The 23,904-nt window shown below is 54.8% G+C and overlaps 1 protein-coding gene across 3 annotated transcripts in view; it reads right to left on the reverse strand.

The window, feature by feature from the left end:
- Positions 1-23,904, reverse strand: part of RNF213 (ring finger protein 213) — a 106,945-nt gene that overhangs the window by 76,571 nt on the left and 6,470 nt on the right. For all 3 annotated transcript variants that reach the window (XM_059379882.1, XM_059379884.1, XM_059379881.1), the window contains 10 exons: positions 19,700-19,941; positions 13,576-14,082; positions 13,223-13,345; positions 12,438-12,613; positions 11,707-11,865; positions 11,173-11,369; positions 7,304-7,587; positions 6,382-6,635; positions 3,810-4,007; positions 520-742 (listed from right to left, as the gene is read on the reverse strand). In XM_059379882.1, the coding sequence (XP_059235865.1) occupies positions 520-742; positions 3,810-4,007; positions 6,382-6,635; positions 7,304-7,587; positions 11,173-11,369; positions 11,707-11,865; positions 12,438-12,613; positions 13,223-13,345; positions 13,576-14,082; positions 19,700-19,941 (2,363 nt within the window). The remainder of the gene's footprint in view (positions 1-519; positions 743-3,809; positions 4,008-6,381; positions 6,636-7,303; positions 7,588-11,172; positions 11,370-11,706; positions 11,866-12,437; positions 12,614-13,222; positions 13,346-13,575; positions 14,083-19,699; positions 19,942-23,904) is intronic.

The following is a 23,904-nucleotide window of genomic DNA, read 5'->3' on the forward strand; positions in this document are numbered from 1 at the left end:
AACCAACCTAAATAAGGCAAATATAAGTTTTTTCTCTACATGGATAGAAATGTACCCAATGGGTTTTTTCCTACATGGGTAGAAATGTAGTTCTGTTCTTTCTACCCATTTCTACAAATGAGTTTTCTTTCTACAAATGAGTTTTAAGATGCTCAAGAACCAAGCTTACATCTTTCACATATAAAATTCAGGATTTAAGATTACACTGTTTTCTGCACTGCACAAAATGGGAAAGGAGGGAGCAGCTGTGTGGACCCTGTCCAGAACTCCCCCAACACATACACATACACAGCCTGACCGCTCCGGGGCCCCACCCCCACACCCCGCCCCAGAGTAATGGCAAGCAGAGCAGCCCTGCAGCCCTACGAAACAGCGGCCCCACCACGTCTCCGGCTTCAAAGTGCTTCACCCTGCCAGGATTTCAGAAAAAAGGAATTACGGGTCCTGTATGTCTAGTTTGATCTGCTTTTGCTAGTAAGCAAGGACTTGAGAGCCTGTTCCGGACAAAAGACAACAGACCTCCTGATTTGTGCTGAAGACTTTTCTAAGCCCTTGAAGCCGGTACCAAGTCCCTAGAAGGCAGTCCAGGACGCGAGCCGGGGAGCGACTCAGATATTCCATGAAGTTCTTCATATAGTAGACTAAGTTGCTCAGAGGCAGCAGACTGAACCAGGACTGGAACAGACACACATCTACGTCCAGCAAATGGCTCCACTCTCCCATAAGGTCAATCAGCGGTATCCTGGATAAGGGACAATGGGAACAGAAGGGCAGCCGTAGGGATCAGCACACACAGATGGAGTGAAGGTAAGTATAGTCATGTTAGAAGAAACCCATAAAGTTCAAACTTTAAAAACAACTGACTCACATAAAAAGCAAACAATAAGATATTAAGAATTCACTAAAACGGATGAACCTTGAGGACACGACGCTGAGTGAAGCCCACCAGTAGCAAGGCCAGATACACTGACTCTACTTCCGCAAATTTGAGAAAGCAGCCAGTAAGGATGGTGCTTACCCGAGGGTGGGGGAGTCAGGGAGACAGAGATGTTGCTTAATGAGGACAGAGTTTCAACTTGAAAAACCTCTGGGATGGAAGGTGGCGACCCAGCCACGCGAGCGGGCCGGATCCCACTGAAGTCCACACAGAAACCGATCAGGAGGGCAACTCAGAGGATGTGTGTATTTTGCCACAGCAAAAAACTACACGAAGATGTAAGCACTTATTCCAGCTTCGCTGAGATATCACTGACATCTAACATCGTAATGTAACATAACGTGTACAATGTGTTGACTTGATGCACTTCCCTGAAGGATTAGTTAGCACCAACGCCATGTCACGTGACCAGGACTCCTCTCATGCTAACAAGATCTCCTCTCTCTGCAACCTGGGAGTCTATCATACAGTATCACTATCGATAGTCACCACACTGTGTCTTGGGGTCCCAGAGCTTCCTCATCTTCTAGCTGGAAATTTGTACAATGACCAACATCTCCCAATTTCCCTCAGCAGCTTCTGTCCTACTCTGTTTCTAGAAATTTGACTTTGATTCCACGCAAATGCTATTGTACATATCATATTCCCGTGTGTGTGCATGTGTGCAAGTATATGTGTGCGGGTCTCACATCTGTTACCCATTCATCAGTCAACAGGCACTCGGTGGTTTTCGTGTCTTGGCTATTATGAAGAATGCTGCAGTGACCATGGGGTTGCACATGTGCCTTTGAGATGCCAATTCCATTTCCTTGGGATACATGTCCACAGGAGGGACCTCTGGTTCAAAAGGGTGTTGCACTGTTAACTTTTCCTCCATACTGTTAACTTTTCCTCCATACTGTTTTCCATACTGGCAGCAATGATGTATGAACTAAGTGTTTTGATGAGCTACTAAGTGAATGCTTCAGATCGAACAGTCCAAAGGAGCCCAGTGAAGGTCTTTAAATCATACAGATTCTGTGACATTGTACAGGAGACTCCCGATGATGACCACTGAAAAATCAATAAAGCTGGGGTGCCTGGGTGGCTCAGTGCTTAAAGCCTCTGCCTTTGGCTCAGGTCATGATCCCGGGTCCTGGTATCGAGCCCCACATCGGGCTTTCTCTCTGCTCAACGGGGAGCCTGCTTCCCTTCCTCTCTCTCTACCTCCCTCTCTGCATACTTGTAATCTCTGTCTGCAAATAAATAAATAAAATCTTTAAAAGAATTTAAAAAAGAAAAAAAATCCAATAAAGCAAGGCACACAGAAGTCCCAGGAGTACGAGGACCCCATGGATGAAGGTTCACAGCACAGTAAATGCCACGTATGCCTAAAAAGGACGATCTTTAAGACCAAGGCTGGTGTTTGCCATTCTCCACCGTTAACAACTAAATTTCTTCCAGATGGTTTGTACGCCACTGAAGGGTCCTAAAAATGTATACAATGATATAAGAAATCTTCTTTTTCCTTGATATAAGTAATCTTAACTGGGCTTTAACTTCTAAAGGTTCCAGTAATAGTGAAGGAGCAATAACTTAATTTACTTTAATCCCTAACAACCAGCAGCAGTGTACTGGGTTGCTGGAGGGGTGGGAGCAGGTGAGACCTGGAATCCTTTCTCTGACCCTGACGGGCCAGGGGGTGGGGGAACGCTGTGCTTGCCACTGAGTAGTATTCCTCTTTTTCAATTTTTTTAATCAAATTTTTATTTTATTTGTGTACTTAGGTTTGATTTACCATTTCTCATTTGTGGATTGTGCATTCTGCGTCTCCTCTAAGAAAGCTTGGCTCACCTGGAGACTGTTACTTCCCTACCCCAAGACTGGCACGTACCACGGGCCGAGCCTTTGACCAGGCAGGACTGCCTTCAAGGATTGAGCTTGGGGAAAAAGTTGGACAGGGAAGCAACACGGATGCTCGTGAAAGCATGCGTGCTTACAAAGTCAGAAATAACCTGCCCAGTCCTTGCTTCAGTGAAAGTAAATTCTGATGAGTAAGCAGTCATTACAACAATGGAGCCGTGCGTTTACTGACATGGAGTCGCTCACAAAATACTGTGAGGTGAAAAAAAGCCTGTTTGGAAAACAGAATAAGGAGACAATCATTTGGGGGCGCCTGGGTGGCTCAGTGGGTAAAAGCCTCTGCCTTCGGCTCAGGTCATGATCTCAGGGTCCTGGGATCGAGCCCCGCATCGGGCTCTGCTCAGCAGGGAAGCCTGCTTCCTCCTCTCTCTGCCTTCCTCTCTACCTGCTTGTGATCTCTCTCTGTCAAATAAACAAATAAAATCTTAAAAAAAAAAAAAAAGCCAATAATTTTTCACTGTTATCTAGCATGTCACATGCCCGCAAAGCTGTATTTGGACAAAATCCTAGAAATGTGCATGCCAAACTGTTAGCAACGATTATCTCTGGGAATTCAGGCTTGGTTTTTTGTTTTTGTTTTTGTTTTTTTAATATTCTTTGTTACATTTCTTGTATGTTTAAAGTTTGTTAAAGAAGTTATTTTAAGGGGCGCCTGGGTGGCTCAGTGGATTAAGTCTCTGCCTTCGGCTCGGGTCATGGTCTCAGGATCCTGGGATCGAGCCCCACATAGGGCTCTCTGCTCAGCAGGAGCCTGTTTCCCCTTCTCTCTCTCTGCCTGCTTCTCTGCCTACTTGTGATTTCTGTCTGTCAAATAAATAAATAAAATCTTTAAAAAAAAAAAAAAAAAGAAGAAGTTATTTTAAAAGATTGCTAGAAGCAGAAACGTGTGCACCCAGAGGGCCACCGGAGATCCCCGAAGCATGGCTGTGATTCTAAGATTTACAGACGGAAGTGTAGATCTGCAACTTACCAATCTAGCATTCTTTCCCGAAACTCAGAGAAGGAGATTCCTTCCAGGGCCGCCCAGGTGTCCTCAGGCTGCATACTGGGGTCCTTTCCTTGGGGCGCTGGTGCCAGGCAGTGGTGCAGGACCGGCAGGGTGAGCACCCAGAGGTCCACTCTTGCCTCCATGCACCGTTGGCACAGATTGACCAGGAACTCTCGCCAGCTGCGAAGGGAGCAGAGAGCCTGCAGTGAGCTGGGATGGCCAGTGTCCTGCCCCCCAAATGCTCTGACAGCGCCTCACATAGAGGAGGTAAGGAGCACTCAGGGTGGCTGAAAAGAGTGACTAGCCCCAGGAAAAACCTGGTTGCATGGGACATGGGGGCGCCCTTGGCACCCTGCGAAGCGTCGGGCCCCGGACAGGCCTTCTGTGCAGACCCACAGCAGATGTCCATCCCCTTGACAGCTGAGGTTCAGGGGCTATGTGACCTGTGAGCCCAGGCCCTCTGGCGACAGTAGGCCCAGATACAAAGCCACTTTGCCCAGGCAAGGGGAAGCCTGTCAACCACATACGGCACACTGCCTTCCGTCACAAAACAAGAATGCTTGCCGCTTCTCGGAAACCCTCAAAACACTCTCACAAATCTCGTACATTTGCTGCCAGTTCCTCTCACTTAAAAAAATGTAGTTTTGCACTCAGTGTTTCAAGTTTGTAAAACCAAGAGACAGATGTCCCAATAAGACTCACTGCTCAGGGAAGGCTGCCTCCTACTGCCCTCCAGTTCTGTTCACACAGCTCCTGAAAACAGCGTAGGAAGGGCCTGAAGTCATGGGGTGCTGAGCGGGGCCCCTCCACCCAAACGACGGGGCAGGGCAGGGCAGGCTGGTGACCTGAGAAGCCCAGGGAGAGCACCCCCCCATGCATCCTCGGGCATGACTCACTGGGCCCTCACAGCCCATCTTCAAACCCCAACCCCCGCAACCTTGCACACACAGGGTGATATGGGACATTTTCAAGTTTTCGTGCTTGTGGGCACTGCTCCTGGGCTCCCAGAGAAGCAAAAGTTTGACATTTACAAAGGTGAAAATGACTTCAACCATGGGCTCTATTTCTGCCAGGAGCACACACAGTGTGTCTGCTTCATTAAAAAATAAATAAATAAAAACCAAAAAGGAGCATTCCAAACAGAAAGATAAGAGAAAATAGGGACACCTGGGTGGCTCAGTTGGTTAAGCCCCTGCCTTCGGCTCAGGTCATGATCCCAGGATCCTGGGATCGAGTCCCACATTGGGCTCCTTGCTCGGCAGGGAGCCTGCTTCTCTCACTGCCTCTGCCTGCCTCTCTGCCTGCTTGTGTGTACTTTCTCTCTATCTCTGGCAAATAAATAAAATATTTAAAAAAAAAAAGAGAGAAAACATGTCCTGGTTCCCACAAGATTAAAGTATTATACATACTAAACACATAAGGGAAAGTCTGTAACTTTCTGAATGTCCGTCTCAATGATCTGTAACTCCTTCCACAAAGAGCACACATCACCCTGCACCCCGTGTTCCTTCCCTGGAGCGTGTGTGCTCCTCTTCGTGGGTCCCAGTTGTCCGCTTTAACTTGGGCTCAAATAAAATATTTTCCTGTTTCATTCTTCTTTTTTTAAGATCTCATTTTTATGTGACGTGCCTGGCTGGTTGGGTCAGTGGAGTGTGCGACTTTGATCTTAGGGTCGTGAGTTGGCGGCCCACATTGGGCGTGGAGCTTACTTAAGAAAAAAAAGAAAACTAATAATAAAATCAATTTAGGGGAGCCTGGGTGGCTCAGTGGGTTAAAGCCTCTGCCTTCGGCTCAAGTCATGATCCCATGGTCCCGGGATCGAGCCCCACATCGGGCTCTTGGCCCTGCAGGGAGTCTGCTTCCCTCTCTCTCTTCCTGCCTCTCTGCCTACTTGTGATTTCTCTGTCAAATAAATAAATAAAATCTTTTTAAAAAATCAATTATTTTTGAGTCATCTCTACGCCCACGTGGGGCTCCAACTTACAGCCCCGAGATCAAGAATCGCCAGATCCACCGGCTAAGCCACCTAGGTGTCCCACTTCTTTTATTTATTTTTTTAAATTTTATAAAAAAGGGTTTCTTCATTTTGGGTCACCAGGGGCAAGGCATGGTACAGCATAAAGCTTCTCAAAAGCAGGCTATTCGACAGAAGAGTAATAAAAGTAAAAACAAAACATATGCTAGGAAGAAGGCCAGCGAGGCCAACACTGACACGGCAGGCGAGGGAAACCACGAGCAGCTTTACTTCCGGCACATCTGCATCCGACCCACGACCAACACTCATTTGTAGAATCAGATCACTCTTAGAAACAGCTATAGGGGCGCCTGGGTGGCTCAGCGGGTTAAAGCCTCTGCCTTCGGCTCAGGTCATGATCTCAGGGTCCTGGGATCGAGCCCCTCATCGGGCTCTCTGCTCAGCGGGGAGCCTGCTTCCCCCTCTCTCTCTGCCTGCCTCTCTGCTTGCTTGTGCTCTCTGTCTGTCAAATAAATAAAATCTTTTTTAAAAAATTTAAAAAATAAACAGCTATAAAATCATTTAACACACACACAATACCTCCGACATGTTCTAAAGATGTGGCTTAGGTCACTGTCAAGGTCTCCTGGCGAACGCGCGTTGGAGGAAAGAAGACTACAGAGGATCTCCAGGTCATTCTTCGATAAGGGTATGTCAAACTTTTCCACAGCAAAAAGGAGGATCAGGCCCATTCTCAATTTACTCTTTACTGGGCTGTCTTCAAGCAGAGGGTCCCCACTTTCCAGAAACGGTGCCGCATGCTTTTTCAAATACTCCCACAGGTTTCTCTTCACCTGATCCCAGGAGAGAAGACAGAACCACGGACTTGAAGCCAGGAGGGGTGCGAGAGGGGCCCCTTCATGGCCCTCAGTGCCCTGTCAGCTGGGCCAGGGACCAAGGCCGCCAAGAGGCAGAGACAGCTCCATGGAGGGGCCGCCCCACTGCCCTGCCTCCCCAGCTAACCCCGAGCACCCCCCACTTCCCAGGTCTCTGCTGGGAGATGCCACCAATGGTGCAGTCCAGAAACACTGCCTGGTGGAGGGGCCCCTCATGCTTGGAAGGCCCAACTGTCATCTCAAAAATGGCCCCAGGCTCCTCTCCACACTGCCAGGGCCATCCGGCAATGTAGGCAGAGAGATGACAAAGGAAGGCTCCACCTGTTCCTTCCACTCTGCCAAGAGGCCAGGTGGGGTGAGGGGGTGGGGCCGGGAAAGGTCGTGGGGGGGGTAGGAGGGCCAGGAGAGGAGGTGGGCAGGGTGGGGCCCGGATAACGAGGTGCCGGTCAGGGAGGGAAGAAAGAAAACCAGGAGGACAGAGACTCCACAAGCAGCAGAGCCTGGACAATGGTGAGGGTGAGGTCTGCCCCCCTCTGCTCCCCAGGGATCCCTTGGCCGGTAGGAAGTGGGGTGATGCCGACTGCACAGAAAGGGAGGGGAGGGGCGTACACCCTGACACCCAGTACCTCCTTCTCCTCGTACTGCAGAGAGTGCCAGGGCTGTGCGTGGCCCTCGTAGATCATGGGCACTTTCACGACACAGTAGAACTGCTGGAGCTGGGTGAAAAAGCTCTTCAGGTTGGTGGCACTCCAGGGCTGCAGAATGCTGAAGATGCCGTCCAGCATGATGGTGGCCGCCATCTGCTTCCCCTTCACCAGGTCCTTCCTTATCCCGTCTGTGAAGGAACTCACCATCCTCTGAAACATCCCCGGGCTCTTCATACGGACCACATCGTCGTACTGGTGCCAGTCTAAGAGTGAAGAGAGGAAAACACCCCGCTGCAGGCCATCCGAACGCAGCGACCTAGACACCACCTCCAGGAGGCCGACAACCCGAAAGCAGGAGGCAGAGGAAGGGAAGGAACTGAACTCATCTGGGCCACGGTCCCGCCAGCGGAGGGACAATGCAGGAGCCGCTGTGTTTAGGACACGGACCCTTGCCGCCCCACAGTGATGAGAGGGGGACTCAAGGTCCCGTGATCCGGCTGGCGTGAAAATATTCGTAACGTGTCTGCACTAAACCAGACGGCTCAGCACACTTGGTATATGGGATCATTAGAAAACGATCGCACAGGGGCGCCTGGGTGGCTCAGTGGGTTAAAGCCTCTGCCTTCGGCTCAGGTCATGATCCTAGGGTCCTGGGATGGAGCCCCACATAGAGCTGTCCGCTCCGTGGAGAGCCTGCTTCCCTCCTCTCTCTCTCTGACTGCCTCTCTGCCTACTTGTGATCTCTGTCTGTCAAGTAAATAAATAAAATCTTTAAAAAAAAAAAAAAAGAAAGAAAGAAAAGAAAACGATCACACAGAGGTTAAGAATTCTATCCCGAGGGGCGCCTGGGTGGCTCAGTGGGTTAAGCCTCTACCTTTGGCTCAGGTCATGATCCCAGGGGCCTGGGATCGAGTCCCGCATGGGGCTCTCTGCTCAGCAGGGAGCCTGCTTCTCCTCATCTCTCTCTCTGTCTGTCTCTCTGCCTATTTGTGATCTCTCCCTCTGTCAAATAAATAAAATCTTTAAAAAAAAAAAAAGTTTAAAAAAAAAAAAAAAGAATTCTATCCCGAAACCACTCTCACTAACAGTTAAGCACTCCACTTGGCTGAGTTACTAGACCGAAAGGCTAGTTTCCTCTGTGCTGGGAGCTGGGACGCCCAATCCACGCGGGCCAGACAAGACAGGGAGAGCCCTTGATGCAGGGCAAGGGCTGAGTCCACCCCTGCTCTTGGGACGAGGTGCAAAGATACGAGTGTTGATTAGAAAACCCAACAAAACCAGTTGCAAAATAATCAGAAGACCAGGGGTCAGTAAGACGACCAGAGGCAACATGAACACATGAACTCAGCCACGATGATCAGGACGGGCACGTGTCTAGAAGAGCAGGTCCTCCGCATCCCGCTGTCGGCACCGAGGTCCCCACTCACCCACCTCTGCTCCACCCCAGCCTGGCCAGAACTTGAAATTACTGTTGGGAATTACTGCTTTTCCTACTCTCTGTGCCCAGCCTCCAGGCGCCCACGTGAGCTGCTGGCCTGGCCAGACCCACATCCCAGAGGGAGAGGGAGTGCCACCCAGGTCACCTGGGCAGAGGACACCTTTGACACCAGGATGGGGAAGAGGGGGCCATCAGAGGTTTTGGTCTCTCAGAATCTACCAGAAGAAAAGAAATAACATGTTTAAGTTTCCAACCCACTAGAGAAAACGAAAGAGAAAGAAATTCTGCAACTTAGAAAAAATACCCAAAAGAGGACATGAAAACAAGGTGAACAGAAAAGACAAGTCAAGATGGCCAAATTCTGTCCTCCAGCCGCAGTCAGGATGAATGTGGGCAGGCCAAGTGTGTCCACTAAGGACAGTCAGACTGAATGAAAAACCACGACAGAAAATAAACCAACGAGGGGCACCTGGGTGGCTCAATGGGTTAAAGCCTCTGCCTTCGGCTCCGGTCATGATCCCAGGGTTGTGGGATCGAGCCCCAGGGATCGAGCAGGGCTCTCTGCTCAGCGGGGAGCCTGCTTCCTCCTGTCTCTGCCTGCTTGTCTGCCTACTTCTGATCGCTGTCTGTCAAATAAATAAATAAAATCTTAAAAGAAGAAAGAAAGAAAGAAAACAAACCAACGAAAGCCCAGTGAAACCGGTGGCCGGAGAGGCAGGCCCCAGAGCGAGGGCCGAGCAGAGACGAAGGCGGAGGTGGAGAAGCAGAAGCCAGTGGCGCAGACAGCGGGCACGCCCCCCGGTCCCAGGCCGAAGAGCACCGGCACGAGGCAGAGGGACTGCGGAGGGACAGTGGAGGGACCTCAGAGGGACCTCAGAGGGACAGCACAGAGACTGCACAGGGACCGTGGAGGGCTGTGGAAGGACCGTAGAAGGACCACGGAGGGCCGTGGAGGAACAGTGAGGGACCACAGAGGGACCACAGAGGGACAGAGGAAGAGGACACGGAAGGACAACGCTCAGGCCCCCCCAGGCGCGCGGCCATGGTCTGGGTCTCTCGGAGTGGGGGGCTACAGCCGGAAGCCTCCACTCTGGCGGCCTGGCCACTGCCACTCACGCTATGCGGGGATGCGTAGAGGGAGGAAGGGGGACAGCCACCCCTGCCTGTACCGTGCTGGGAACCAGGTGACCTGCCGTTATTTCAGGCGCTGTAGAGGAGCCGCCGCAGCACGCGACAGAGCGGACACGAAAACCCTGCTATCACCCCGTTCCCGGCACCTTCCACGCCCCTTCCCCAACCATCTGTAGCGATGACAATCACCTCCGAGGAGAGCCTGCCAAGGCCTCCCCACGAGCCGTCCCGCAGGTCACCAGGCCTCACTTCTGTCCCGCTCCCACAATCCCACAGCCCCAGGTCCGGACCGTCATCCTGCATCGAAGGCCGCGGCGCTCGGGGCCGGGCAGCGGCAGGGAGCAGCGCCGGGCTACACTCGGGAGCTGACAGACACACCAGCCTTTCGAGAATGGACTTGACTATCAAATGGGCTTCATCTACTAGATACACGAGGGTCCGCGCGCCCCCAGCTCGCTGCCTGGTCTGGCTCAGCCCACGGGGACGCCAGCCACAGACCGGGCACCAGGCCACAGAAAAGGTCCTCGCACATTCCCAAAGCAGAAGCCACGGAGATCATGTGTAAGTGAAACACACACCGCACACGTCACACAGGCCACACACGCCGATGTGCCAACGTTGCACGCCACACACGCCATGTCCCCACACACACGCCCACACTCCACACACACTGTGTTCACACACATGCCATCCATAAACACACCATGTTTACACACATACAATGTTCACACACACACACACACACACACTACGTACAACGAGAAGAAAATACAGCAAAGAAAAAACAGGAAAGACAAGACAAGGAAGCAATTGCACATGAACAGGAGAAAGGAGACGAGCGGAGCGTGGCCAGGACGCAAGCAGCAGGGGCGCGGGCAGGGGTCGACCCACAGTCTCCGGGGCAAGGGGGTGGGCGCCCACAGCTCCAGCCTCGCCCTCCCGCCCTGAGCCTTCTTGCCAGAGCCCTGCGGCCCCTCCGCCCAGCCTCTCACCGCCTCACCCCCGGCGGCTTCACCCTCTCTGCCTGTGAGTCAAAGTCCTTTTCCTGGTTTCCCCTGGGAAGTGAGCGGTTCCATTACACTGATCAAAAACGGGCTTCTGAACTTGGGTTTCTTCAATGCAGAGCTGGAGGCCGGGGGCCAGGGCCCAGGGGCATGGGCAAGGGCAGTGCCGGCCCAGAGTTCCCACGGGGACCCCCGCTCTGCAGAGGACTGGCCACTTGGGGAGGCCCAGCGTCGGCACGCCTGAGCCCGGGCCAGGGGCCCCGCTGGCGACTCACCTCCTGAGCCCAGAAGCTCCGCCTTCACCTGCAGACAGCGGTTGACGTGCTCGTGGCTCTGCTGAGGCTTGTAGATGTACTCGTAGTCGCTGCTCTTGCCCTTCACGACAACGTACTTGTACGGAATGGCTTTATTCAGGTGCTGCCGGGAAAGGACGGCGCTGCCTTCCACGAGGAACCCGTTGTCGTACAGGTCTCTGGAACGACAGGACACCGGCCGGTGCTCCAAAGCAGATTCCTAGCTTGAACATTTTACCACTCCTCAAACAGCCTGGAGCAAACCCAGAGCTAGAAATCACCGCTGACCAGAGGATGTTTCTAGAATGAGACACAGTTTACCGACGGAACCAACACTAAGCGGGCCACGGTGACATGCGGCACAGAAGCGCAGCCGAGGGAGTACCTGTTCGGAGCCGTCGTCTTCCAAAGCGTGAGAATGTCAGCAACGTGAAAAAAATCATGATTTCAATGTATTTCGAAGACTGGCTATTCCGTGCCTTCCCCGACCGTCCCCACGACCCCCGGCACACTCACTTGGTGCAGTGCATCTCACAGACGTTGAGACTCCACTTGGGTTTCCCAAACTCTTCTCCCCCCTTGACAAACACTTGGTGCACGTTGGGGTCAAAGCTGACGTCCTTGGAAATGATTGCGTGGAAGAACACCGTGATCCTCTCCTGGAGACTCAGTGGGCTGGAGAAAAGCATCAGAGGAAACACAGATTAGATCTAGATCTGCTGCTCCCTGCACACACACATGCACACTCACACACCATACGTGCACAACAGGGCCTCTGTTTCTTGACTGCGCACACAAGCCCCGGCGGCGGGCAACAGAGTCCACGCTTCGGACAGACCCATGCCATGTGGGTCCTGCTGGGCACCCCCTCACGGCGGACGAGGGGGTGGGCTTCGACTCACAGGGTGGGGGGCCATCTCTGCCCCGCTCTGAAGGGCTGGGGGCTGTGGCGGGAGGGGACAGAAAGCACTCTGGGACATGCCAGCCTCTCCCCTGGGATCCATAAGGCTCATGTGGCCTTGGGGGACCCTGGGGGCTGTATGCTGGAGCATATCACCAGCAAGGAATGGGGACACGTGGCTCCCCCCGCCGTCCACCTCCTCAGCAGTTCCCCCATTTTCCCAAGAGTCACCAAGAAGGGCAGCCTGGGAATCTGTCTGTCTCCTGCCCCAGCAGCCTGGGAGGCTGTGCCTGCGTCCCTGGGGCAGGCTGTGTCCTTGCTCCCAGGCACCAGGGCTCACACCTACCTCTCCTTCGCGTCACACGCTCCGGCTCTGCGGTTCTGTTGCTCCTTCTCCTTTTTCCCCGCGGCCGCACAATCCTTGCCATTCTTTTCCGGCTTCCTCGGAGCCCCTGTCTTGGCCTTATCACTTCCACCTGCTTTGTCTCCAGCAACGGCCACCTTCTCCTTGGTTTCAGCTTCCTGGAACAAGTAACCAAGCCCATTTGCCCCCTCCAGTCAATGCTTGTCACAGCAGCCAGAGTGGTCACGTCCCTTCCCTGCTCAGAACCTTCCATTGCCCTCTGACCCACCTGCTATAGCCTCCAAGAACCCCTCTGCAACCCTCTTTCCCTCACTTGCTCCTGGGGTCACTGGTTTCCTTACTGTTCCCAGTACAAATCTGCCACAGTCTGCCACAGGGCCTCTGCACTTGCCATTGTTGCCTGGGGCGTGTCCCCAGAGAACTGCATGGCTTGCCCCTCAGGCTTGCAGATCTCTGCTCCACCGGCACTTCCTTGAGGAGACCCTGCCTGGCGACGCTCTCTCAGCACCCACCTCGGCTCCCTACCCCAGCACCGTGCTCTTCCATGTGGCCCTCCCTGTGCCTAACTTGGCTTTCTGTCTTCTCCCCTAAGAATGTGGGCCATGATGGCAGGAGTCGGGTCTCCTTCGTGGCTGCATCCCCAGCACCCAAAAGGGAATCACTGAATGACTGAACGAAGGATGAACTCTAGAAGGAGCAGGGCCCAAAGGAGCAGATGGTGGGACAGACAGCAGGACGTGGCTTCCAAGACAAGATGCCTTCCCTACCTGGCGGAGCTCTGGGGAAGCAGAGGAGCTTGCGGGCGGCTGTTTGGTTTTCTGAGTCTTGGCTTTTGCTTTTTCCCCAGCCCCTCCCACGGGCTTAGCGGGTTGGGCTGCAGCAGCGGTTTCCTGGAGGAAACAAAGACCCCAGACGTCAGGACCCAGGCAACAACTTGACGGGGACAGGTCAGCGCTGCTACCAGCCCAGCGAGAGGGACCAGTGGCTCAGGGAGGGGTGTCATCCCGGGGAGCAAGTCCCAGGGGTGCCCTTCCTGGGCAGGGAGGCGGCAGCAGAGCTGCTTGGCCACAGCCAGTGGTCCAGGCACAGTGGACCCGTTCATCACTTCCCGACAACTCACCCCAGAGGCGTGAGCCCCGGCCTGCTGCGCGGGGCTCTGTGGTTCCATCCTGGGCTCATACGCCCGCTTGGACTCAGGAGGCAGGATTTCTTGAGCAGCACCTTCCTTCCCAGGACGGTCTTTGCTGGCAGAGGTGGTTGGACCAGCCCCCTTCTGGGGGGGGGCCCTCCCCTTGGAGGGCTTGGGGGTGTCAAGACCCTTCCCATTCAGGGGGGCACCTCCCCCAGTCTTGTCCCGTGGAGGGCTGCCACCAGCCTCGGCATGCCCCATGGGCCCTGGGTGGTCACCACCTTCTGGCGGCATCGGGGTGGCGCCCGGGGGCTGGCTCGGCTCGCTGGTCAGACCACCTTGTGGGACCCCGCTCTGGGGTAGGGCTGGGTCCTGGAAGCATGAGTTTCCAGGCCAGCTGATGCCCCCGGGGACGGAGGCGGCCTCGAGCAAGGAGTCTGGCTCTGCGGAAGCGGAAGCATTCTGGTTCTTTCTCTTCCTCCCTCTCTTCCTTTTGCTCTGAACAGAAGAGACACTCGTTATATTTCCTGGGGTCACTACACTCTCCCAACACTTTCCTCCAATTTCCTTTCAATGTCTTGAGTACGTCAAGCTTGGCCTGACCAAACCCCCTCATCTCTGTCAGATCTACCAGCTCCTTATCCTGGAAAGACGCGAACCGTCGGGGCGGGGGACAGAGCTGCAGGACAGGGGGCCGAGCAGTGCCGGCCACACCCCTGGTCCCGGCAAATCACAGCCGAGAACCTCCCCGGGGGCTGCCATGGGACATCCCTAAGCGTGCTGCTTGCAAGTTCCAAACCAGACACGACCCCCCATGTACCACACTCCGACGTCCAATCCTTTTGGCCAGGAGGACAGGAGACCAAAAGCAAACGGGAGTGTGAACAGCCCTTTCTAGCCTGGAGAGCCCTGCTCGGTGGCCGGCGCTCCCAGAAACAGCTTGTGGGGAGCAGCGGGAGGAGGCCCCTCTGTGGACCTGGCTGGCACCCGATGCCCTACCGCTCCTGGGATACAGCTCTGGGGCAAGGGAAGAGTGGCCGGTGCATTAAGGGCCACTGGCCTGTAAGTGCCAGAGACACAGCACTGGGCTCACCACCCACCCCAGGCCTGGGGTCTGTTGGCCCGGTTCTGGGTCAGGGCCTGGGTCTTCTCCAAGCTCTGCCCCCAGTAACCAGCAGGACACACGGGGCCACCCCAGCGCTGCAGCCTTCGAGGGAGACTTCCTGGCCTGTAAACTGACACTTGCTACCGTTGCACTGGCAGGACCAAGGCCTTAAGGGGCGGGGGGGGCGGGGGGGCTTGGCCTGCGGTGGCTCAGGTGGTTAAGCGGCTGACTCTTGACTTTGGCTCAGGTCATGATCTCAGGGTCGAGAGACTGAGCCCCATGTTGGGCTCCACACTCTGTGGAGTCTGCTTGTCCCTCTGTCCCTCCCCCTGCTTGCTTTCTCTGACTCCCTCTCCTTAAAATAAATAAATAAATAAAGTCTTTAAATAATAAAGAAAAGGTCATCTAAGGGCTGTGGCTGTGAAGAACACATGCCTCTTCTTCATCTCGGGGTCGTGAGTTCGAGCCCCACATGGGGTGTGGAGATGACTTAAATAAATAAAACTTAAAAATAAAGAAAGGTCATCTAAGGCAGTAATTTGTCCAACACCCGTGGGGGTACAGAGCACTAAACATGCAGACGGTAACGCGGCAGGCGTGGGGGACCTGGGGGTCTGCATTTCCAATGAGCTGCTGCCAGGGCCGCTGGAGACCAGGAGGACCCGGGCAGGGCCCGGAGCGCGCCCCTGGGAGCCCCGCCAACTCCACTCCGACTGGACTCTGTGCAGGGACCAGGAGCAAGAGCACAAGGCTTGTTCCCGCCCCACAAAGCCAGTGGTTTCGGGAGAGAAGCAGACTATGTAAACGGATGGTGTTGAGTGTGTGGGGAAGCCAATGGCAAAGGAGCTGGGATCTCAGAGGTGGCCTCTAGCCTGGAAGGCTTCCTGGAGGGGACGGTGCAGGCCGAGCCTGAAAGCCACTGAAGCCCTAATAAGATGGCTTTGCCCATTCTCCAAGGACTCCCTGGTCCTGTACTGTGTGCCAGCGGCCGGAGCCTGGCTCACCCAAGTAACAGCCGGACTGTGGCCGGGAGACCCCGCTCACGGCCGCCCACCTCACCCTGCACTTGTCCTGCTCCCGCCGCCGGTATTAATCCTGGGTTTTATTTTCGGCAGTTTATGGCGCTTTGACAGTTGGGGGTCCTTGCTAGTCCTGGAGCCCCCCCCCACCCGGGGCTCGCTCACTCCTGGACTGTGGAAGACTCCCTTCCATTTGCAAACCAACCAACCCAGAGCTCACACCCCACACACCTCCCTCCGCCACGGCTCCTCTGCGCGAAATCACCCCAGGGCCGGGGACACGATGGCTGGCGGCACCCCGACAGCCCGGGGCCCACCGCGATCACTCAAACAGCCAATCCTGAACGTGCCCAAACTTGCCTTGCCCCCTCGTCCTCTCGGCCACCAGGGGCTTCCCCGCACGGCACGGCACGATCCCTCCTCTCGTCACGCAGCCACGTCCATCAGTTAAACGCCCGACACCGTCAGGGCGCCTCCTTCCTGTCCTCGCCTGCTTCGACGTCCCTCTCGTAGACACCTCCTTCCTCCTGTCCCCTACCCCGCGCCCCTGGGCAGAGGCCATCCCTCCCGGACGGCCTCTGTAGGAAAGCGAGCCCACCTGGCCCTCCCTCCGCCTGACCCCCACAGGAGTACAACCTTGCCCGAAAACAATGCATGCTTTACTAATAATTTTCTCTTCCACCCCCTTTCTGCCTCTAGAAAACCTTCCACTCAGCCTTTTGGTGCTCCTTCCGTTGCTGGGTGGGATGTGCCTGATTCGTGACTCATTGAATAAAGGGTCCCGTCCTAGCCCGGGGCCCTGGCCCTTGGTTCCCTGGCAGAGTCCCCCCGCCCCGTGGGAACACCCCAGCTGCACCCACGAGCCTGTTCACACGCGCACGTGCCGTCAGAGCGTGGCGTTATGCAGGGTCACTAGGGAGCGGGGCAAGGGCCACGACGCCCCGTGAGCGAATCCCCAGGGACGACCCCTCAGCATTCACCTGTGCTCCCCTCTCCGGCTCCCCTGCGCGGGTGGGAGCGTGTGCATTTTGGCTTTTGTTTTCAACCCCTCCTGTGACAGTGCCACACACGGCTTTCTGACACCGGGGTGAAAATCACAGAACGTACAGTGAGCCATTGCACACATGCACTATCTAGTTCTGGACATTTTCATACCCCCCTGAAAGGAACCCATGCCCTCTGAGCAATGACTCCCCACTTCCCTCCTCCAGGAACAGCTTCTTTAGCGCTTCTCATCCTTAGACATCCCAGAGGTCAAGCCCCAGAACACGGTCTGCAGGGCTCCTGTCCTCCATCAGAATGGGCGGCATCTTTAGACCCCCCATGCGGGGAGGGAGTGGGGCCAGGCCGAAACCCCACAAACCAAGCTCGGCCACCAGGGCCAGGTCTCCCGCTACTGAGACTTTCCAGACATGCAACTGAACTTACGCTCTTTTGCTCAGTGTGGCTGGTGCTTCCCTGGGAGGGACAGGACCCCGCAGGCCCCTTCTCTGCCGTTTTCACTGGTACCCCTTTACCATTCTTGGGGTTTTCTTCTTTTCTCTTTTTGTTTATTTAGTTATGTGATTGGATCGCAAGAATTTTCCCCACGGCTTCCATCTTTGAGAAAATAACAGTTGGAGGCCACAATGCATTCCGGCCTAGGGACGACCCAGGGGGCCCTGCCCAGGGTGGGGGGAATCTCAAGAGGGTTCCAGCCTTTGGGCCACAGAAAATGGGGCTGTGATTAAATCCTCTCTGAAACCTTCAGATGCCTTCCTGGGGTCATTTCTCATAATGAAAGCAGAGAAGAAGAGCACCTGCCTCGCTGGGGTCCCACCAGACGACCCGCAGCTGCACGGAGAGCTCGGCCCCAAATGCTGACTTTACATCCATTCTTTAATTTTATAAGTTTCACATAAAAGCCCGGAGTTCTTTTTATTTTCCAGGTTTGAGTTCAGAGGTGGGAGCTTTATAAATGTATAGACCATTTAGAGACTATAATCTACCATTGACCCACTTTTTCCTACTGGGTTGTTTACTGTTTTCTTCTTGATTTCTAAGAGCTTTTGACATATTGAGGAACCTCACTCTACGTTAAAAGTACTTTTATGTAAATAAAAATATTCTATGTTTTTCCTAGATTGTTTGCCCTTCATTTGTGCTTATCATATTCTATGACATTTTTAATTTTAAGTCAAAGACACTGATCTCTTGTTTGTAGTCTTTTCCCTTGCTTTAATTCCCAGAAACTCTTTCCCCGTTCAGAGAGCAGACACATATTTATACATCCCCCATCCCAGTTCTTGCACATGCTAGGTTCTGACTCAGGGATGTCTCTTCTAGTACAGCGATCGCCCCCAGAATTCACTGTGTCACTGACTATGGCTTTGTAACTCGTCTCTGTTTGATTTCATGCAGTAAGTCCCACTCAGACTTTTCTTTTTCTTTTCTTTTTCATGGTATTCTTGCTTATTCTTGCCCGTTTTTTAAAAAAGCCTTAAACTCACTCTGGTTACTTCAAGGTGAAAAAAGAAAACCCAGTCCTGCTGGGCTCAGAGTCGGGTCCACTCGCGGTGCCACGTGCCCTCCTGTGGGTGTGCACCCCCCGGCGCCCGCTCCCAGAGTTCACCTGAACCTTCACTGTCCCACGTCCTGCTCGGGACAGCGACGCCCCAAGGGCAAGGACACACACTCACACACACACTCAATCACACTCACACCCCTACACACCACTCACACCTCTCACACACACACAGTCCACTCACTCACACCCCACGCACACTCACATGCATACCACACACATACACCCTCACACGCACCGCAATCACACCAGCTGCTCCCGCACACATATCTACACCCCACACCGCACCCCCCACTCACACACATACCACATACACACCCCACGCTCCCACCACACGTGCGTACCCCCACCATACGCATCCACACCACCCGCTAACACGCCCACACCACACATACCCAACAGCACACACACATCGCACACTAACAACAACCTCACCCGGCCTCACACACTAACGTACACCACACACCCAGACTCCTGCGCCTCCACAAGTCCCACTCACACCCACACGACACAAATCCTACACTCACGCTCACGAACACTACACACTAACACACACACATCCCCCGCTCTCACCTCACATCACACCCGCCACACATCGCACACCCCCCGCACCGCCGCACCCCTCCCGCACACCCCACACGGCACCCCCACTAACCGCGATGCTGCCGGCGGCGCGTCTGCCCCGCTGGCCTGACACTGCAAGGAATGACTGAGAAGAGACGGGACACCGGCCCCAACCCCGACACGGAAGGACAGCATCGGGCCCCTGTGTCCAGCGGGAGCCTCAGGCTCCTGGGTCCGCACAGGCCGCCGAGCTGCAGCACGGGACCGTCTGCTGCGTCGCGGTCCCCAACCTGCACCTGAACCTGTCCCCGCGCTCCCGGCAAGCCTTGCCCAAGGCCCCCGTCTGCTCGCGCACTTCCAAGACCCACTCGGGGCCTGGCGTTGGCGGGCGACCCCGGACTGCTGAGCCCCGGCCCCCCACCCCCACTCGAGGCGAGGAGTGTGTGGTGAGCAGGCGACCTTCCTAAGCGGCGACCCTGCCTCTGTGCCTTCCACGCACCTCAACGCCAGTCCGGTCAAGGCAAAGAGGTCCCAAGAGGGGGCACAGCGGGGCAGCAGCTCAGGCTTCCAGACCCAGCCGGGCCTGGCGGGGGAGCAGGAACCCAGAGCCCGCGGCCGACCAGCCGCAGAGACGGGGCTGCCCTTGCTGCTGCCCCGCGTGCAGCCATCGGGGGCGGGGGGGGCCCCACGGAGCCGCACAGTAAGGATGGGGGGCCCCTTGTTCCGCCACGGTGAGACCACAGCAGCGGCAGCTTCTGGGCCCACAGGGGGGAAATGGGCCATCGCTGCTCCTCACAGACACCCCCCGCCCCCCACCCCCACCCCCCACCCCCATCCCCGCCGCCAGGGCCCAGGACTACTCACTCTGCCCACTCCTGGGCCAGCCAAGGAGACACTGGAAGCAGGCTCGTCCTGATCCTCCCGCAGGAGGTGACTTGAGTCCGGGGACAAGAAAGGGCCACCGTCCTCCCTCAGCTCCTGTCCCCACTCCATCTCTGCCTCAGGGTCCGACGTCACCTCGGGGCCACCGTCCTCCCGCAGCTCCTGCTCACACTCCATTTTCTCCTCCGGGGCCGGCACCGCCTCAGGGTGGTTGTTCTCAGAATCTGCAAAGGTCCATGCACGTGAGTGGACAAGGAAAGTCCCCGAGGAAAGTCCCGGAGGAAAGTCCCATGAGGACACTGGCCAGATCAGCCCTCTCCGCCAACACGCACTTTCCCTCGGTACAGTTTCTGCTCTTGGCTGGGCATGACGGACCCAGGACCCCGGCTCCAGCCCCAAGGAAGCGGCCGAATCCCCGGGACAGCGCGTGCAGTCTGACCGCCCAGCTCTTCCTGGCGTCGGCATCAGCAGAGTGGCCCAGCCCTGGGTCTAAAACAGAACGAGCCGCTCCCCTCCCTGCCCAGGGGGCCTCTTCCTCTCTTCTCAGGGACAGCCCACCCCACTCCCAGCCCCTCTCACTGGGGCTCCTGGCCGGACCCAGAGTCTCCCAGCGCCTCCCTGGCCCCTGCCCTCACTGACCCCAGTGCCCCAGCTGCTTTGCTCTCAGAGCGGCTCCTGTTTACAGCCACCATCGCCAGAGGGAGCCCCTCCCGAACGGAGCCCTTCAGGGACCCTATTTTCAAAGCTGGGTCCCCAAGCCACCTCCCCCCCCCCACTCCAGATGGCTTTCTACTTGGAACCTTCCTTCAGCCTGGCCTCCAAAGCCCAGGCCTGCTGGGCCCTTCCTCTTCCTTCTCCTAGGCCCTGTCTTAGGCCCAACCTCCCCTCTGTAAATTCTGGAGGTTCTCTGTAAATTCTCTGGCATGTGGAACTTGGCCCTCAGAAGTCATCCTTTGGGGGACTGTGACAAGACTCAGAACTAATAACAACTACATTAAATGGCTAAATACACATACTCAGAACTTTGAGTTGCCCCAAGATGGGCCACTTTGTCATGAAGACTATTTTGAGCTGGAAAAACTCAGGAAGAAATTCTGGCCTTCCCCTAACTGCCTACAAGAATTGAGAAGGAAGGGGCGCCTGGGGGGCTCAGTGGGTTAAAGCCGCTGCCTTCGGCTCAGGTCATGATCTCAGGGTCCTGGGGTCGAGCCCCGCGTCGGGCCCCCTGCTCAGCGGGGAGCCTGCTTCCCTCTCTCTCTCCGCCTGCCTCTCTTGTTATCTCTGTCTGTCAAATAAATAAAATCTTAAAAAAAAAAAAAAAAAAAAGAATGGAGAAGGAAGAACTGGGAGCCGCCAAACGTAACTGCATTAAGCTATGAACTAGGGATGGCGGGATGGCGGGCCAGGAGGAACTTAGCAAGGCCTGCTGGACCAGAGTCTTCTTGTCCCATAGTGTCCTGATGGCGCAGCAAACATCTGTTCACCTCTGACTCCTTCCCATCTCCCTGAGGCCTGCTGTCTTCCCTTTGGTGTCCCAGACCCCTGCCCCTCCCTTCTCCTGAGTTCGGGGTGACAGAGACACCTTTCACTTACCTTTGCAATCTCTCATCGTAAAGAAATTAAATCTGATTTTTCTCCTGTCAATCTGTCTCACGTCGATTGATTTCTCAGACCAACCAGAAGCATTTTGAAGGGTAGAGAAAAATTCTTCCTCCCCCACAATATGATGGCTGAAGAACCAAAGCAGCAAGGATATCATCACACACAACGCCCGGGACCACTCTCCTTTGATGATAAACTGTGAGCATTTTGGCCTCTACCTGCCTCTTGGTGGTGCGATCCCTGATTAGCCTGATCCAATCAGAACCTGGCATGTCCCCTGGCCCCGGTGACGGGCAGGACGCAGCCGGCCTCCAGGGCTGGTGACTGGGGTTTCAGACACACAGTGACTCCCTCTCTGGTCAGACAGACAGATCCCAGGCACTGGAGCTGGTGAGCCCGTCTGCCTTCATGAACACAGCCAGCCTGAGGACAAAGCAGGGGACCAGAGAAAGACGCAGAGACAGAGGAACTCGGGACAGAGAGCGAGCCCTGTGGAAACCCAAGCCCCTGGCTCTGGAGCCGAGTGTCCGGGCAGTGCATTCCTCCAGCGGACGAAGCAGGGGGCTGCGGTTCTGGTCCTCTCCGATTAAACAGCCTCAACGCCGATGAAGAATCAGTAAGAACTGTTGTAAAAAATGAGCTTCCCAAGAGGAAAACAAGAGGTGGCTCAAAGAAAAAGACCCTCAAAAACATTCTTGACTCTCTATTGATCAAGGAAGTGAGCAAGGAATCCACGAGATGCCGTGTGCCCCCACCCACCTGGCACGAACCAGCAAGATGTGCAGCGCCCAGTGCTACAGAGGACGCGGGTGGACGAGAAACCTCGAAACCCATAGGCCAGAGGGGCCAGAAGCCTCATGCTTATAAACACACGAGGCCGTCCTCCAGACAGACTGTTCCGGGGGCAAGATCCGCCTCGCCATGTCCCTTATGACAAATGGTAGAACAAGGCAAGTGCCCAGTGACGTGGGGAACAAAGGCAGAAGGAAAATAAATTTCTTTACAGAAGAAAATTAAATTTCCTTCCTACCTACAGCCCACTGACAAGTCCTTGAAACAGGCAGAGTGACCTTCCTCTAGGGACTCAGCTGCCTCGATGTTGATGCTCTGCTAAGGGCCAAAGGCAGTCCTAGCCCGACCCCCAGGATCCTGTCAGTCGACTTTAAAATATAAATATTTCTCTGGTGGCACCTGAATAGCTCAGACAGTTCTAAGCATCCAACTCTTCATTTGGGCTCGGGTCATGCCGTCAGGCCCCATGCTGGGCGCGGGGCAGGAGTAAGTCTCTCTCCTTCTCCCTCTGCCCCTCCCCTCTCTAAAATACATACATACATACGTGAAATCTTCAAAAATTTATAAAAATAAATAAAAAATAAATGAAAATTCCTTTGGAAGCTCCCTTGATCTTTATCCCACCGATATACATCTGAAGGTTCTCATGACTCAGGTTTTGCTAGACGGTAGTAAATGACCTTTTCCCAACACCAGCTGGCCCCTCAAGGCCCTGCAAATCTTGCTTCCAAAATTCCTCAGAGACTCACGATCTCCCTCTCACCCCACCAACTTGAGAGCACAGCATGAGGCACAGCTCACGACCCCAGCACAGCTCTTTCTGCCTACGGGTCCTGTCCCCGTGCTTTAATAAAACCACCTTTTTGCACCAAACACATCTCAAGAATTCTTTCTTGGCTCTCGGCTCCAGACCCACTACCCTACCAAGCCTCACCTGTGTTCCCAAAATACATCAGCATGACCCACCAGCTTACAGAAACACATATGCATACGCACGTTTCCACGCAGAGGAAACATCCAGAAGGGGACACACCAAACACTTAATAAGGTTGGTTAACAGGCCATGCAGAGGGCCAGGGCTGGGAGGAGGTCAGGCCTCAAGGCTTGTGTGCCCTCCTACAATGGGAAGGTCTTCAGGACTAGAGGAACAAAGGCAAAAGAAATGTACATAAAATTGAATTTCCTTAGGACCTTCAGCCCTATTGACAAACACTCCAGGTGGGCAGAATACAACATTCCTCCAGGAAGTCCCGGTCTCCCGAGATAATGCCTTGCTAGAGGAAATGTTAGCCAGGCCTCCTGGATCCTGGGAGTCTCTGAGGCAGGAAAATCTTTCTGGAAACTTTGCTTTGTCCTTACCTCCCCCAACTCTAAAGTATCGAATCTCTCCGCAGCTCTCCACAGTCCACAGTCCGGGGGCAGCTCTCTCTCCCCACAGGTCCTGCCCCTGTGTTATAATAAAACCACCCTTTTTATACCAAGAATGTTTGAAGACTTCTTTCTGGACCGATTGCTCCCCAGCACCACTTCCAATCACCCCCGTTCTCACCAGCACGTGTTACTTCCAGCTGGATTCAGGAAGAGCAAACCTGCCGCGGCATTTAGTAGGCGCTCTGCGTGTGAACCCGCCAAGTACCTACCGCCAGTCAACGGGGGAGATGCTTTCCTGGTAGACACAAATATGGAAGGACAATTGGGGAGCAGGGCTTGAACCCAGGCGTTGGGCTGCCTCCCACAGTTTCACAGAAGCCACAACAGGCCCTGGGGACAGCTGTCGGGGTCCTGGTCCTTGC

This window comes from Mustela nigripes, chromosome 16 (assembly GCF_022355385.1).
Source record: "Mustela nigripes isolate SB6536 chromosome 16, MUSNIG.SB6536, whole genome shotgun sequence".
Classification (NCBI taxonomy): Eukaryota; Metazoa; Chordata; class Mammalia; order Carnivora; family Mustelidae; genus Mustela; species Mustela nigripes.